At 48.9% G+C, this 16,117-nt stretch overlaps 2 protein-coding genes across 10 annotated transcripts in view; one reads left to right on the forward strand and one right to left on the reverse strand.

Annotated features, from left to right (window-relative positions):
* Positions 1–16,117, forward strand: part of ALS2CL (ALS2 C-terminal like) — an 81,169-nt gene that overhangs the window by 42,818 nt on the left and 22,234 nt on the right. For 5 of the 7 annotated variants that reach the window (XR_012644110.1, XM_074985263.1, XM_074985266.1 and 2 more), the window contains 8 exons: positions 287–430; positions 2,809–2,928; positions 4,517–4,593; positions 6,207–6,276; positions 6,772–6,968; positions 10,646–10,711; positions 12,081–12,179; positions 14,473–14,631. Coding sequence is in view for 6 of the 7 variants with exons in the window: in XM_074985263.1 (XP_074841364.1) it covers positions 287–430; positions 2,809–2,928; positions 4,517–4,593; positions 6,207–6,276; positions 6,772–6,968; positions 10,646–10,711; positions 12,081–12,179; positions 14,473–14,631 (932 nt within the window). In the remaining variant the exon portion in view is untranslated. The remainder of the gene's footprint in view (positions 1–286; positions 431–2,808; positions 2,929–4,516; positions 4,594–6,206; positions 6,277–6,771; positions 6,969–10,645; positions 10,712–12,080; positions 12,180–14,472; positions 14,632–16,117) is intronic. The other 2 variants (XM_074985264.1, XM_074985265.1) reach the window with 2 other exon arrangements.
* JMJD4 (jumonji domain containing 4) overlaps positions 1–16,117 on the reverse strand; it is a 59,573-nt gene that overhangs the window by 4,690 nt on the left and 38,766 nt on the right. The window contains exon 8 of one of the 3 annotated variants that reach the window (XM_074985273.1): positions 14,490–14,546. The exons of 1 other annotated variant lie outside the window; for it this stretch is intronic. In XM_074985273.1, coding sequence (XP_074841374.1) covers positions 14,505–14,546 — 42 coding nt within the window. In that variant the 3' untranslated portion in view covers positions 14,490–14,504. Of the gene's footprint in view, positions 1–14,489; positions 14,547–15,052; positions 15,342–16,117 lie in introns of those variants that run through there. One more of the 3 variants, XM_074985276.1, reaches the window with a different exon arrangement.

The following is a 16,117-nucleotide window of genomic DNA, read 5'->3' on the forward strand; positions in this document are numbered from 1 at the left end:
TGAAGAGGTCCACATACCCTTGGCTGAGAACCGCCATTATATACTAGAGTACTAGTTCCAAACTCAGATGGGATGTCTGCAATCATCTAGTCTGACCTCCTCATACCACAGGCCAGAGAACTCCTCCAGAAGCATCTCCTAAATCAGCACTTCACAAGCTAGTGTGAAGGGTCAGCCGAATGAACTCAGAGCTGCTTTGGAGATCCTACAGGGGGTGGGCGGGAGGGGGATGGCGTTGGAAGAGAAGGAGAGATCTGGTACAGCTCTAGCTGAACCGTTCCTAAAGGTGCCTTGTGGACAGAGCCCTGAGAGACAACTCGTCACCAATGCTGCCAAGCAATACGCCAAGCTACAGTCTTTCATCAGCCAAGTCCTGGATGAAGCCTGCCTGACCAAAGCCCTGTGGAAGTCTTTGGGACACAAACTCACAGTGAGTCAAAAACAGCCCTCTAGTCTGGGATCCTTTGTGCTCATATTGATGGTGTAGTTAAGGCTTTCTGGAGCATCTAAGGCACTGAGAACTGGAATGAAGTTCCAGAACTCACAACTGCATGAAGTGAATCCTTTATTGCACCCCCTTCACCAAAGGGGTGGCCATTCCAGCGCTCCTCTGCCGTTCTGGAGAGCTCAGCCCTCAGTCACAGGTCTTACATTCACAGGTTTAGTTCCATAACTGATTCACTTACTAAGACAACATCCCCTTCCCCAAAGACAGGAAACCACCCAAATACTGAGGGGTCAGGTTGTCTTAATTGATTAGCCAAATCTCTTAGTCTCCCTCCAGCTGTGTAACATCCCCCGCTCCTGCCTCTGACCCCCACACAATTTATCCAGTCCAATCTCAAAATGCCCCCTTTTCAACCTGTACACTTCCCCTCTGCCCTCCCTTGCTAGGAGGTCTGTGTTCTGCCCAGGTGTGGACAGCACACTGACCTCTGAGCAGGGCCTGCTGCCTGCTATTGCTTTGGCATCTTTACTCCGTAAACGGTGCAAATAAAGGGTGGCCAAGCTCCTGCTGGCATCTTGAGGTCTATACAATACACATGGCCTCCCTAATCCTCTAGCTGGGGGTGGTCAACTGTCTGCTCACTCCACTCTGGGGCTTACAAGAGGGTTTCTCAAAGGCTCCTTGGCCCCATGCTACTGTACCTGGGAGCAGCAGTAGGCTCTGGCTGTAACTCATAGAATCACAGGGCTGGAAGGGACCTCAGGAGGTCATCTAGTCCAGCCCCCTGCTTCAAGCAGCATCAACCCCCACTAAATCATCCCAGCCAGGACCTTGTCAGGTCGGAACTTGAAAACTTCCTGGCGTGGAGAATCCACCACCTCTCTAGGTGACACGTTCAAGAGCTTCACCACCCTCCTAGTGAAGTAGTTTTTCCGAATATCCAACCTAGATGCCCCCCCATTGCAACTTCAGACCGTTGCTCCTTGTTCTGCCATATGTCACCACTGAGAACAGTTTCTCTCCATCCTCTTTACAGCTCCCCTTCAGGAAGCTGAAGGCTGCTATTAAATCACCCCTCAATCTCCTGTAAACTAAATAAGCCTAAATCCCTCAGCCTTTCCTCCTAGGTCATGTGCTCTGGCCCCTTAATCATTTTTGTTGCCCTCTACTGAATCTGCTCCAGCACATCCACATACTTTTTATATTGGTGGGCCAAAACTGGATGCAATATTCCAGATGTGGCCTCACCACTGCCGAATAGAGGGGAATAACCACTTCTCTCGATCTTCTCACAATGTTCCTCCTAATGCACCCCAATATGCCATTAGCCTTCTTAGCCATCTTCAAAGGCACTTCCAACACGTACTTGCCCTCACCAGAAGGGAGAGAACATTGATCCAAACACCTCCACTGCAACGTCTTCAGGTCTGTTCCAAAACTAGGCAGGAGTTTGGGAAGCTTCCTGTGGTACCTGCTTCCTTCTACCCGTCCCTCTTCCTGGAGAGGCCAAGTTTGTGTTCCTCCTACATGGTTGTCTTCTCTCCGGCTGCGAGACTGGTTCAGACCTTCTAGAACCAGGCCCCATTCAGGGGTATGGAATCCAAATGTTCTTGGGGATAAAGACCAATGTAAACTCCCAGTGAAGACTTGTCTAGGTCTCCTGCTTCCATTGTGTGGCATTGGAGGTTTTCCAAGGGTTCTCCATCTCTGGAAACCTTGCATGGATGAAGCTTTAGTTTGGGGAAACTCCCGTGTTTGGCTGCTTTTGCTGCTCTGCTCCCAGTACCTGTCTAACACTGGCAGTCAGCTAATCTTTCTGGCTGGTTCTCCATGGAGGTGGCATGGTAATGAGGCCATTCGAAGCAGGCTGATGAGGTGCTAACGTGCCTATTCAGCTCCTCATTAACATAATGGCAGCCACTGGAATTACAAAGTGCAGACATAGGCTTGCAGATTGACAGTGTCGACGGGGGGTGGGGGGAGCTTCGAAATAAGCGCCCCACTGTGACATTCGCCTACTCCCATAAAACTAGATAGGCGTAAGGGAATGTCAGAGTGGGGCGCTTATTTCCAAGCTGCCCCCGTCTACTCAGTCAATCTGCACGTTGAAGTCTGCACTGCGAAATTCGCGTAATCACCATTATGCTAATGAAGTGCTGAATACGCACATTAGCACCTCATTAGCCTGCTTTGAATTGCCTCATTACCATGCCATGTCCGACAGGAGGGGGCGAGCGTAGAAGCAGCCACTGAGGGTCAATGATTAGAGTGATATTCCCTGTACTTAAACCTGTTGATGCTTCTCTTTGGAAGTCCTCGAGCTCTTTGTCTCTTACATACTTCCTCGGTTATCCCGGCAGGACTCACTCTGCGTTCCTGAGCGCAGGCTGCTGGAAGACAGCAAAAACCTCCCAGTCTTGGCCAATGTGGGCCGAACTGACAGGGTTCTGCTCTTTGATGACATCCTAGTGCTGATCCAGGTGAGTGGGTCCTGGGAGAAGGATAAATAGCCACCGCAGTCCTCACGCAAGGCCCAAAGCTGCTGAAAGTAACACCATGTCAGTTCAGGTACTGTGGCTGCAGTTTGAAATGCTCCAGCTCCAGATATATTTTGACTCCCAGCGTAGATCAAGAGAAGAAAGCTGGGGAGGGTGGGAAAAGGAGAGCGCTAGCATATATTTTTTTCCCTTAACACACTTGTGCCATCATAACAAGCCCATGCTACTTAACGTCCGTGGTTAGATATGTACTTGGCTTTCTGTTCTGCATCAGAGAGGCCCCTGAACTGAAGAGATTCGTCTAAAGCAGGGGTCAGCATCCCCAGCACAGGTGCCAAGAACTGCACATGAACTGATTTTTCGTTGGCACGCAAGGCAGGAGCTCAGCCCTGCCCCTGCTCCTCCAGGCAGCTGGGAGCTTGCTCAAAGCCAGGCTGCCTGTGGAATAACTAGAGACCAGCTAATGCTACCAGCCACCACCGAAAGGATAAAGCTCTGCACCTTCATTTATTTACTAATGAAGTTGTTATGAGTAGGACTGTTAGCGACTTTAAAAAAAGGCTCTAACCATACTTGGACTGTGCATAGAGGCCGGAAGGTCACATTACAGCCCTGCTTCGGAAAGGTTGCTGACCCTGGTCTAAAGTGTCATTCTGCCACTGCATATGCCTAGGGTTGTATGATTGCAGGATCTAGGACTGAACAGCCTCTGAATGGGAAAGAGATGTTCCAAAGCAAAGCAAAGTCTCTGGAAAATTTTAAGTAGTGGAACAAACTTTGAGCCAGAACTACTGTAATTTTTAAATTCATTTCCTCTCTCTGCGTTTCCTGGGCTTCCTTCTCCGCACATCAGTGCGGGTAGAAATGTAGGGGCAGCTTGGAATCATATTGAGATGGGACAAATGCTACCACAGCTGTGTGAACAACGTTTTGTGGGTGGAGGTGCGGGGTTCCTGGCAATCCTAGCATGGGAAAAAAAGTTGGTCAGAGTGAAGCATACTGTTTGAATTTTTATGGATTTAAAGGGTTTTGAATTTTTAAAATGTGAAGCAAGTGTTACAACGGTCTATTTAAAACTGAACAAAGCAGCAGAAATGTAGCACTTTAAAGACTAACAGAATGATTTATTCGGTTATGAGCTTTCATGGGACAGAGCCACTTCATCAGATCCGTGAAGTGGGTCTGTCCCACGAAAGCTCATCACCGAATAAATCATTTGTTAGCTATATTTCTGCTGCTTTGTTTGGTTGGAGTATAGACTAACACAGCAACCTCTTGTTACATTTAAAACTGGGAAATCAAAACAGTTGGCTTAGGAACTGCTGAAACAAAGCATGCAGACTTTCAAAATCTTGTGTCAAAACAAATATTCTCAGTGTTTTAGGGTTACCAAATTTGCCTTGCTTTTTCTTGTGGGGTCAGTGGGTGGGGGGGATCAGCCAGACAATTTCATCCAGCTCTATTGTCAAAAACCCATTCCCTGTTTAAACATCTGTTAGCTCAGTGCTAATATCTGGGTCTGTAATATCATCTCTTCTCAAGCTGCGCATCTTTTGCTCTGCTTCTTTAGGGGAACAACTTCCAGAGTTTTGACCTGAAGCTCGTGTGGGTAGATGGATCCTGCACTGAAAAATCAGCCCCAGAGAAGTAAGTCAAATACTTTTACTCTGAAAACAGGTTCATCACTGCATACTTCCCATCATTCACTCTGGGACCAGTCTCCCCAGCCTTAGTGAGCTTGAGTTGGCATTGGCTATGGGATATGCATGATCTGCTTGCAGACAATTTCCATGTGTAGCTCTGGTTGTATGGATATTTTAAGAATAGTTGATGACCAAATTTCACCCCAAACCTCTGCCCCAGGTCACAACCCCCTCCTGGACCCTGCACCCCAGACCTCTGCCCCAAGCTCCCTTCTGTAGCCAACGTTCATATTATGGAAGTGTGCAGCCCTGGACCACTTTCCTACTTCTTGGAGTGGCCCCCACCAAAAATTATTGCCCACCCTTCACTAGATGGTCAAAATGGTCCCTCCTGGTCCATGAATCCAAGTGACAATTACTTGGTTGCCGTGTCTGATTCTTGAATAAGCTCACAGAGCTGAAGGCTAGAAGAACGTATCAGATTATTGTGTGACCTCCTGTCTGCCGCCAATGCCACCCATCATCCTCCCACCAAACCCAACAACCGGATGGAGACCAAAGCGTCACAGCCCACAGGAGTCTGGACCCTCAGATGCCACAGGCAGAGAATAGGAGACACCGAGGTGCACCACTACCTGAGGCCCCTACATTAGTAGAACTGAGTGAGAGACACAGGGATCATCCCAGCCAGTGACACGCTGCCATCGCTTGCTGCAGAGAGATACAAAGCAACCTCCAAGTCACTGCCGATCTGACCTGGGGGACCATTGCTTCCCAGCCCCATATATAGTGATCACTTACTCCCTGAGAGCAAGAACCAGCCGGTTAAGCAGTGTAGAGAAAACACTTGGTTCCATATTAGAGCCCTGGCCCATCCCATCCCAGGTCCCATGTCCAGCTGTGGCTGTATCTGGTGCTTTGGATGAAGGAGCTGAACCTCCCAGAGTACACATGGGTGAGGGGGAGGGGGAAATCCCTTTCTGACCTCTGCACGTGGCCAGCAGATGCCCTGAAGCATGAGGGTTTTTTAGGCACATAAACCAATGGTCTTGCTGCCAGCTGCCCTTAGAGCAGCAAAGGGCAACCATGAATTGTGAGCGGGCTGCACGAATGGCCCTCCTGCACCTCAGCAGCCCACAGGGGTTACCCCCGTGGCCCCGTACCTCCTCCACCCACCACCTTGTGCGCACAGGCGCACCAGAGCCCTGCACTTAACCTGATCCCCCCTTACCCTCCCAACACTTTCAGGGCCCCACAAATGACCTCCTTTGTGGTCCATCTCTGCTCCTTTCCCTCCTAGAGCTGGGCTAGCGCAAACACTGATTCACAGCTCTTCCAGCTCTGTGAAGGAGGGGGTGCATCAGGGGTGGACGGTGGTTCAAGTGATTCACATGCTCCAAAAGTGCTGGGAGGGAGGGGGAGTACTAGGAAGAGTGGGGCTGTCATGCCCCAGTGTGTGATGGGTGTCGGTGGGAAGAGGGGGACAACCAGGAGGTCCACAGGCTGTAGGAGGAGCCCCTGTGAGCTGTATGCAGCCTGCAGGACTCAGGTTGCCCACCCCTGCTGTAGAGAGAACCCTCCCTTCACCCCACCTTCCTAATGTTGCCTTTGGGCCAGCAGGCATACGCTCCGTATCGTCACACCTGAAGAAGAGTTCCTCCTCTCTGCCAAAAAGCCTCAGATAAGGGTGAGTGAAAGCGAGAAACATGCTCTGTTCATTCATTCCGCAGGACCCCAGGGCTGCCTGGCCTGTTGGAAGGAGGAGACAAAACTGGAGCTTTAAATGCCCCAAACCATGTTTGCGTTTTGGTATCAAACACTTCGGTGCTACCTAAGCTGCCTTGGGACACCCACTCCTGGCTCATGTCCTGATTAGAAGTAGTAGGTGGCCATGGGTCTGCCTGAATCCAGATTGGGCTGGTCCAGTGGGGTCCTTGAACCTTCTGCTGAAAGGCCTTCAACTTGTAAAGTGAGCTCCTGACTGAGTAGCTGTCAGGGGTTTTCTCCTGTTGGAGCAGTGATCCGACGTGGTTATCTCGTGCCAGGGAGATAGGAGTGATTTAGGTCCTGGCGGTGGCCGCTCACCTGTTTCCCTGAAATGTAGCTGGTCATGAGCCAGATGTTCTTTCCGTTTCCCCTTACCACCTCCAGCCTCAATCCTCTGGTCCCTTTGTGCCCTCAGGCAGTCTGGCAGTGGAAGCTGGACCAAGCCGTGCGCCAGGCACTGCATGGGAAGAGAGATTTCCCTCTGTGGGGCAAGGCTGGGGAGGGAAGTGAGCCCCCCGCCCATCGCTTCTTCAAGCATACGTTCCGAGCGGAGGGCAGCTTCAAGAATGCAGTGTACGAAGGTGAATGGCTCTGGGGGAAACCACATGGCAAGTAAGGACCTCCGTTTGCACTTCCCATTTTGGGTGTAAACTTTGAAGCTCCCTATCACTCTTCTGAAGTGTGACTGGTTGGGACCAGGCCAGCGACACATCCGCTGCCCTCCATCTGTGTTGTGTATTGGGTTGTTGTAGCGATAGATCTGATTGTTGTCATAGTCACTGAGATAGAGCATTAAGGGCTTAGCCCAGTTGGTTTTCATAGAATCATAGAAACCTAGGCCTGGAAGGGACCTCAGGAGGTCATCAAGTCCAGCCCCCTGCCTAAAGCAGGATCAACCCCAACTAAATCATCCCAGCCAGGACTTTGTCAAGCCGGGACTTAAAAACCTCTAGGGATGGAGATTCCACCACCTCTCTAGGTAACGCATTCCAGTGCTTCACCACCCTCCTGGTGAAATAGCTTTTCCTAATATCCAGCCTACACCTCTCCCACTGTAACATGAGACCTTTACTCCTTGTTCTGCCATCCGTCACTAGTGGTTGATTCTAGTGTGAGACGGAAGAAGCAGGAAAGCAGCTCTCTGTGTTCAAGTGATTACTTCCTAAACTTGGCAACTCCAAACAATATAACAGTCTGGCTGTGCCAGTCAGTCCTGCTGAGTGGCTTTTTCTGGCCCTCTTGGCTAGGCACGAGCAGCGATCCTGGCTTGGGCTATAAAGGGCTGTGCGTTGAACAAAGATGTGGCCAAGGCTGGTGGAAAACTCTATGTGGGGCTGTGCTTAAACCTCGTATAACATGATGAGACCCAGTCCATGTATTTTCTGTCCCTGGTCCTCTGCTCAGGCCACAGTCCTGCAGTATTGGACCTGGTTGCCTTTGCTGGGGTATGAGCCTTAGTTCCAAGGCCCAAAAGGCAACAGGTAAAAAGCCCCAGTTTGATCAGGCTCTGTACCTAGTCCTCTCAGCCTTTGGCTGAGCCTGCAGGAGCTGCTTATCATCTTTGCTGTCTCTGGTGTTAATATCAAATGTCTGCACCACTCTCTAATACCCTCCTTGCTTATCTGAACCACAACCACCCACTCTCGCTCTCTTTCCCCCCTCCCTCCCCCCATGCCCTCTTAAAAGGCAGCCTCAAGTGGGAGCAGCTGCCCACTTAATTGATTTAAGGCAGCCTCTTCTGCAGCTGCTCCTGCTCTGCCTGATTGCAAAAGCTGTTTCAACCTGTTTTTCCTCTTGTAAGTTGCTCCCCTAGTCTCCCCCATCAAAAAGGTCACTGTTATAAAGTCACAGATGGCTGCTACAGCCTTGAATGTTCAGCGGAACTTGTCAAGGTGAGTGGTTTGCTGACAAATAGAGAAAATAATCTAAGTGCTGGCCAGAGCTGGCCCACCCTGGTGTGGCCGGTGAGGAGAATTGCTAATGGCTGATAATGTCTTCTCCTCTTCCAAGGCACTTATTTTGTTAAGAGCTCCAGATACTGGCCTGATTTTGTGTCCACCTGTAGTAGGCATGGCCCTTCTAGCAATTCACAGCTTCTCAGGCCAGAAGGAGCCCTTGTCTGGCACATGCAGTGAAGGTTGAACTGGAAAATGGAGGCTATACTACTGTTGGTGACAGAGGAGGGTGGATGAAGTGAGGTGCTGGGTGATTCTATGTTAAAACTGACACCTGGATATTACTGAATCATCCCTGAGGGAGAATTTCTGCCTGGGTTCATGAGGCACCTTTGGAAGAGCAGATGGTTTCCCCTTCAATTGCACCTAACAGGATACTTGTGTCAGTAGCACCGAGCTGAGAGCAGGACCCCTTCTGGTGCTTGTACGTGGTCAGACAGAGCACCTTCAGTCTCACCAGAAGAGAAGTGTTATCTCAGTGTTACCAACGAATCGCTTCGGCACAGACGCTGAGGGCATGTGCTGCTGGCCCATGCCAGCTTGCTGTGTAACTGCAGTGTAGGCATTTGTGCTCTGCATGGAGCCTGGTCTGTAGGATCCTCCCACCTCCCAGAGGGCTGAAACCCTGTCTGTCTCTATCTGTTGTCAGCTCCTTGGGTTGGGGACTCTTTGTTCTGTGCTTTGTACAGAACCTAGTATGATGGGCTCCTGGGATCCTAGGAGCTGTTCAGCCTGCAAAACATTTCACCAGGGGCTGTATTTTTACTCCCATTTTACAGTTTGAGAAACTGAGGCATAAACCATGGAGTGACTTGGCCAAGGTCATGTCACAGGCCAGTAGCAGAACCCAGATCTCCTGAGTCCCAGCCCAGTGCTCAGTAATCTACTGTGGGCTGTTAATTTATATGGTGGACAAATCTCAAAGGGCTTTGTGTACGCATTATGGGCCTATTGGGGTTAGGGGGCCTTGGCCAGGCACCAAAGTCTTAGGAACTCCTTGTAAGGGGAAGGTGCCCACATGGGAACTGTGAAATAAATCTGGTTCCATGGCCGGTACTTAGAACAGGTTGAAATGCTTTTGACGTGCCCAAATTTTGATGCAAATGATTTTGCAAAAGCTTTTTAAAATATTTTGCAGCGTTGTGTGTGTTTTGTTTTTTTTTTTTTTTTGATCCAATCGTAATGTTTTTCCCAGACAAGTGTCCATTTTATAAATATGTTGGCCAAACCTTTCGCTTCTGCCCCATGCTAACAATATCTTGGAAACCAAGGGTTACAATAACAGAAGACCAGTTTTGTCATAACTGCTGGGGGTCAGATTTGCAACGTCCCAAAGAGACAACCCCTTAATTTTATTTGACCCCCTTCCTTATCTGTGTATCTCTGCTTGGAATCAAATAAGAACAGCCAAAGCAGAAAGAACCAGTGGCTGTTATAATGCCTCAGTGTTAATTCTCTGGGGCTGGTGCCACACTAGCCTGCTCCTTTCAGAAGGGGCATGGTAATAAGGGATTTTGGAAGATGCTAATGAGGCGCTTCCATGAATATGCAGCACCTCATTAGCATAATGGCAGCTGCATGCAATTTGAAAGTGCTGCTTTCTAAACGCACGCCACCTGTGTAGCTGGGGTCCTTTCGGAAAGGACCCTATCTACACGGGCAGTGTGTGTGCTCCGAAAGAGGAACTTTTGAATCGTGCACAGCTGCCATTATGCTAATGAAGCACTGCATATTCATGCCAGTGCCTCATTAGCATCTGCTGAAATCCCTCATTACCATACCCCTTCCAAAAGGAGGGGGTTAGTGTGGCAATGGCCTGAGATTAGGTCTGCACCCCAGCCTTATTTCGAAAGAAGCTATTCCTGAAGAGTTTGTTTCAAAATAACACTGCTAAACACAAAAATGAGTTTTGAGATAGCACTTAGTTCCTTCAACATACATGTATAAAGCCTGTTTTGACATAGAGCCGTCGGACGCATTAGGGCTTAGTCTGAAATAAGCGCTAATCCCTGTTATAACCGTACCTATTTCAAAATAGGCGCTATTCCTCTTGGAATGAGGCTTACCAATTTCAAAATAAGCCAAGTGCTAGTTTGAAAGTATTTCAAAATAGCAGCTGAGTTGCATAGATGCTGGGATAGTTATTTCAAAGTAATTGTGCTGTGTGGCCCCACGCTCGGTATGGGTAGGACAATTCCTCCATGCATTTGTACTGTGGGGTGGGGTGTGCCTAGAAGTTGGGCTATCATATGTGCTTCATTCTCAAGCATAGTTGGGAAAATTTGCAGCTGTTCCCATGCCGCTTCCCATTGTGACTCTTGCTCTGACTTTCAGGGGGACGCTGAAGTGGCCTGATGGCCGGAACCACGCTGGAGATTTCAAAGAGGGCCTGGAACACGGGTAAGCCATGTGGAACGGGCGCCCCTTGCTTATCAACCCACGTAGAGGGGAGCTGGCTGTGGAAGGAGCAGCGGTACTGGAACCCGAAAGCAGGTGGTTTTTCTTGCCCAGCCTCTATGGAGGGAAACATGGAGCTGTCACCACAATCCACAGGGCCAAGGGAACAATTTTCATGCCTTGCATCCAACCCTCTGTGCAGGTGTCTTAGTCTCTAGGTCTAGCTAGTGATGGCTGAACAGCAGGATTTGAGAGGAGTTGCTAGTCCAGGCAGAAGGTAGGGCAGCAGCCCTTCCCACCAGTGTTTTTGAGTTCCTGAACTCTGCCACGTTCTTTCTGCTGCTCAGGGCTCTCCAGGTGCAATGAAGGCGCAGTTGTACTCTTACAGGGGCATTAGCTAGCTGGTGTGCAAGAGAATGAGAGCCAACTACAGTGAGTAATTGGATGACAGGCGAGAGATCACTTTGACTTCCTGTTCTCTTCATTCCCTCAGGCATTGGCCTCTGTTGGAGGACAGGACATTGGGCTAGACAGACCTTTGCTCTGACCCAGTGTGGCCGTTCTCATGAGTAGCTAATGGGCACGCTCCTTTGGCGCAGGTGGCCTTGGATTGAATTCCCAAGCGTTAGAACAAGAGAGGACTTTGAAGAGCACAGAGTCCCCTCTTCTCTGCCCAGAGGCCTGGTGAGGCTGTTGACTTCCCTGGGTAGGGGGTCACTGCACAATTTCATCCTCGATCTGACCAGCAAAAGCACATTCTCGTACCATTACCTCTGCTGGGGCTGGGGGAGGAGGGCGGATCAAATGGACTCTTTTGCTGTAAATGCACGGAGCTGATTCTGGAGTGGGGTAATACCACAGACTGTCGCTTCATTCCTGCTGGGGGCAGCAGGCTCATCCCCCAACCTCTCACACACACAAAGTGGAGCCAGGAGAGAAGCATGATACTAGGGCTGGAAGGGACCTTGGGAGGTCATCAAGTCTGGCCCCCTGTCCTCATGGCAGGACCAAGTACTGTCTAGACCATCCCTGATAGACATCTGTCTAACCTGTTATTAAATATCTCCAGAGATGGAGAGTCCACAACCTCCCAAGGCAATTTAGTCCAGTGTTTGACCACCCTGACAGTGAGGAACTTTTTCCTAATGTCCAACCTAAACCTCCCTTGCTGCAGTTGAAGTCCATTGCTTCTTGTTCAATCCTCACTCTGGACCCAGCTCATCTGCTGACACCAAGAGGGACGGCTCTGACTCCGTGTGTGCTGATTGTTTAGGAATGATGAACGGGGCCCCCTGGTTAAAATTCTCCTCATGGGTTTGTTCTGCCCCATCTGTGCCCCGTACTCCACCCTGCACTCTTGTCTGTCCTCTAGGTTTGGAATCTGCCTGATCCCGCTGGCCTCCGAAGACAAGTACGACTGCTACAAATGCCACTGGTGTGAAGGGAAAATGCGAGGCTATGGAATCTGTGAGTAAGTAATGCTCCGAGCACTGCATTTGCGGGAGGAGGGGGATGCAAATTCCCAGCTGCTTGGTGAGTGGCGGCTCCCTTCTTGGTCACAGAAGAGCCAAACGCAGCAGAATGGGGAATCTACTGTTCCTGCTGCCCAGCTCCGTGTGGCCTTGTTCTGCAGCAGCATGGGGCCAGAGAGGCAGGCTGGGGTGGCTGCCTGATTCACAGGCCTAAAATCTCCAGGGTTTAGGAGGATCACAGGGCCCTAGTCTGGGTTTCCCAGCCTGTGAGCTGTAATATAGGTGATAGTGCCCAGGGAAACTGCAGCCTCTGTGCACCATGGCAGAACCAGCATTTTGGGGTTTCACCCAGATACCTCCTTTAACAATCTTGGTGTCTCGTCCTCTGTCTGTCCTGTGCCTTGTTCCTAACCTGGGCTGTGTGGGCATCACTGAAATATTGAGGATAACGATGCACCTAGCTTTCTTCTGTCCCTTTTGGGGTCTGGAGGAGTTAGAGATGCCTGCACCTTAGGAGGGAAGGGCCATCGTTGTTCCGTTAAAGAGCTAAGCGAACAGGGCCATTGTCCGTGCAGTGTGCTCTTGGTTCTGCTTTCCAGGCCAGCTATGGTCCAGGAATCCTGACAAGTCTGGCTGGAATAGAGGGTAACAATAATTATTTCTCACAGAGTAGCATTAGGAAAATGGTGGCCCTAACATATTGAACTACATGGTTGGTTGTGTCTAAACTATAGAGGAGCTGGGTAGAACCCAGACTGACCACAGCCATGCGATAGAAATGCTCCTATTCTGCACTGCAACACCCTCTTGTTCAGCTAACACAGGGCTCCAAAACAGGACCTTTCTCAAGGGGTTACTTACAAACCCACTCAATCAGCTTCCAGCCCAAGTTAACTAAGTAGGACTGGGCCATCTTCTCTTGCGTGTACAATTCCTAGAACAGCGGAGCCCTAATCCTTGCTGTGGACCCCTTGGTGCTTCTGTAATAGGTATAATTGGAGATACACATCTCCTAGAACTGGAAGGGACCTTGGGAGGTCATCTAATCCAGTCCCCTGCCCTCTTGGCAGGACCAAGCACCATCCCTGACATCTATTTGCCCAAATCCCTAAATGGCCTCAAGGATTGCACTCACAGCCCCAGGTTTAGCAGGCCAATGCTCAAACCACTGAGCTATCGCTCCCCCGCCACAGAAAATAAGCTATTCCTATCCTGGTACAGTTAATTTCATACAGACCCATAAATACCACTGAATCCAGACTCCCACTCCATGTGACTTAGCTGTGTGTCCTGTAATGACTTTGAACCCTTCCAGTTGTGGAGGATGAATGGGGCAACCAACCCCTGCTTCAGAGTGCAAGATGTTTCCGGGAGTCAGCAAGAAGCTTCCCCACATAGCAAGTGGCTCAGCTGGCCAAAAGCATTCTGGGTTTGCCAGCATCTGAAGCTTCAAGTGCTTGTCCCCTTCTGGGGAACGGGGAGTCGATCAATATAAGGGAGTGTGCCACTGGGTGCAAAAGCTCAGAATCATAGGACTCTTCTTTTAATGCTGGCTGTTTAGGTACCTAATGTTCTGCAGAAAATACCTGAATTGTGGACCAGACTGAGGCATATACAATAGTTCTCTAGCTATGTTCAAAAATTAATGGTTTTATATAACAAATAGGCCATAGAAGGGGAACTCCGATATAACACTTGCTTCATGCCTCTCATGTTTGGAGCATAACCTCATTTAAGCTTCTCAAAAGCCCCATGACTCTCAGAACTGCTGCCTTTCTAGAGGTAGAGGGAAACCTAGTGGAATTAGGACCAGAGGCTGGCCTATTCCCTGAAGCCTGGGTAAAAACAAAACATTAAGAAGTTTACCAAGGTTTTATGGTAGCACCAATCCAGCTGAGGGCAGGAGTGACCCAGTAGCTGTCATCTGCCTTGGCTGAGATCCTGTGTGAGCAAAGGTGAGTTCAATACCAGTTCCTAGTGGTGTAACAAACATTGGCACCCTTGGTGGTGGTCTCCAAAGAAGTCAAGGACTGAACTAGTCTTTGGCTTAGAGGAGGGTCCAAGTTCAAAGCTTAGATTGGGGATTCTGGTTGTCCAAGACCATCTAGCCTTGTCCCTGTAAATGGTATCTTGTAGGACTGGGTTGAAGCATGCTGTTGGTGAAGCTTGCAGCAATGTTGCCTGTCCTTAGTGCCAGAGGACTTCAGGTTCCTGGTGGCACAGTAACACCAAGAGAAATAGGTAGATCCTGTTGGACTGTCGTAAAGATGGCGCTATCCAATCTCTCTCCAGGTATGGCAATGAGATGGTTTACAAAGGCTACTTCAGTGATAATCTGCGTCAAGGATTTGGCATCCTGGAAAACCCTGCAGGAGAGCATCCATTTAAGTACACAGGACAGTGGGATAACGACAAGAAGAATGGGTATGGAGTCTGGGATGACAAGGACAGGTAATGTTCAGGAAGGGAGCTCAACAAACATTCACATTCATGCTGGGTTTTCAGCCTTCCTCGGTCTGAAGCACATGCAACTTGAATTTGAGATGGGGCAAAGTTTGTGACAATCTTAGAGCTGTGTAGAAGATTGGATATTGTTTCCCAAAGGATTTTAGAACTGGGATTCATTCAAATTTAAAGATGGAAGGAAATAGTGAGAGAGGCATCAGACACCAACGGGTGCTGACCCCACAGTTATTGATGATTCATTCCAATTTGGAACAAGCCCCCCCACCCTTTTTGAAATTCTCCATGCCAGAAAAATAAACCACCAAAACATAATTTTGGCTCAATCAGAATGCTATGTTCTGATTTTTTTACTTTATTTCTATTGGGAAACTAAAGTTTCCCAAACACTTTTTTTAAAGCCAAAATTCTGATACACTTTATCTGAAAATTCTCATATGGACCATAGAGTTCCAACCATCTCCTTCTCTGTACTTCCAAAATGAAAATTGACACAAGTTTGCATGGTGATTAGATATTGATGGAGCTGCTCTTTCCAGCAGATAAATGGTTCCATCAAATTTCAGATGACCCACAGGATTGCCTTGGAATAATGTACTGAGGCCAAAATTCCATGTCTAGATGAGGGGTCTACAACCTGCAGTTCTGCAGCCACATGCAGCTCTCTAAGGACTTCTTTGTGGCTCCCGATGCTATAACTGCAAAGTTTAAAAACAAAAAAACCCTCCTGATTATTTTTGATATTTCAGAGAACATCTAAAAGCCCAACAATGAACAACTCATATCTCAAAAAGACAACGGTATGTGACCTCAAAACACTGGATAACTCCCCTTTTAATAATATATGTAGTGTTCTTAAAATTGAGGTTACAAAAAGTACAGTTGGACACTATTTATTAAGGACCATCTTGTACTCACGTGCACTGAGGCTCTTGAATTATGGAGTTTTTTTACTGAATTAGAAAAAAATGTCTCTTGCTCCTTTGGTTGCCAACCCCTGGTCTAGACTGTGATTACTGTCCAATCGCACTTCCTTCAGGTTAAAGTGGGTCCCTGCTGCCTCCTACCATGCGTAAGTCTTAAAGCAGGTCATCTCTTTTGGTTCCAGGGCACTCTAAAAAAACTCTACGTTGTCTAGGGCTCGGCACGGTTGAGCCGGAGGGGATATCAAAATAATGACCAATGCCCTTGACCCACAGATAACCCTTGCTTTTGCCCCATTCTCCATTGAACCATATGTTACAAGGGAAGAACCATGGGAGACAGACAACCCCTTTGGCTGCATCACAGGAAATCTATGTCCTTGTGAAAGCTCAGTCCTTATCTTGGCTACAGTTTAGTCTTACTTTTCTGCTGTCAAGTAGAAGCTTGGAAGAGTGGGAAGCCCCACTGTACTACAGGTAGGAAGTAGGGGTGCTAACGGTTAACTGGTAAGCCTCCCCCTAAAGGGAGGCCATGGGACAGGTGTTGCTCC

Source organism: Carettochelys insculpta, chromosome 2 (assembly GCF_033958435.1).
Source record: "Carettochelys insculpta isolate YL-2023 chromosome 2, ASM3395843v1, whole genome shotgun sequence".
Taxonomy (NCBI): Eukaryota; Metazoa; Chordata; order Testudines; family Carettochelyidae; genus Carettochelys; species Carettochelys insculpta.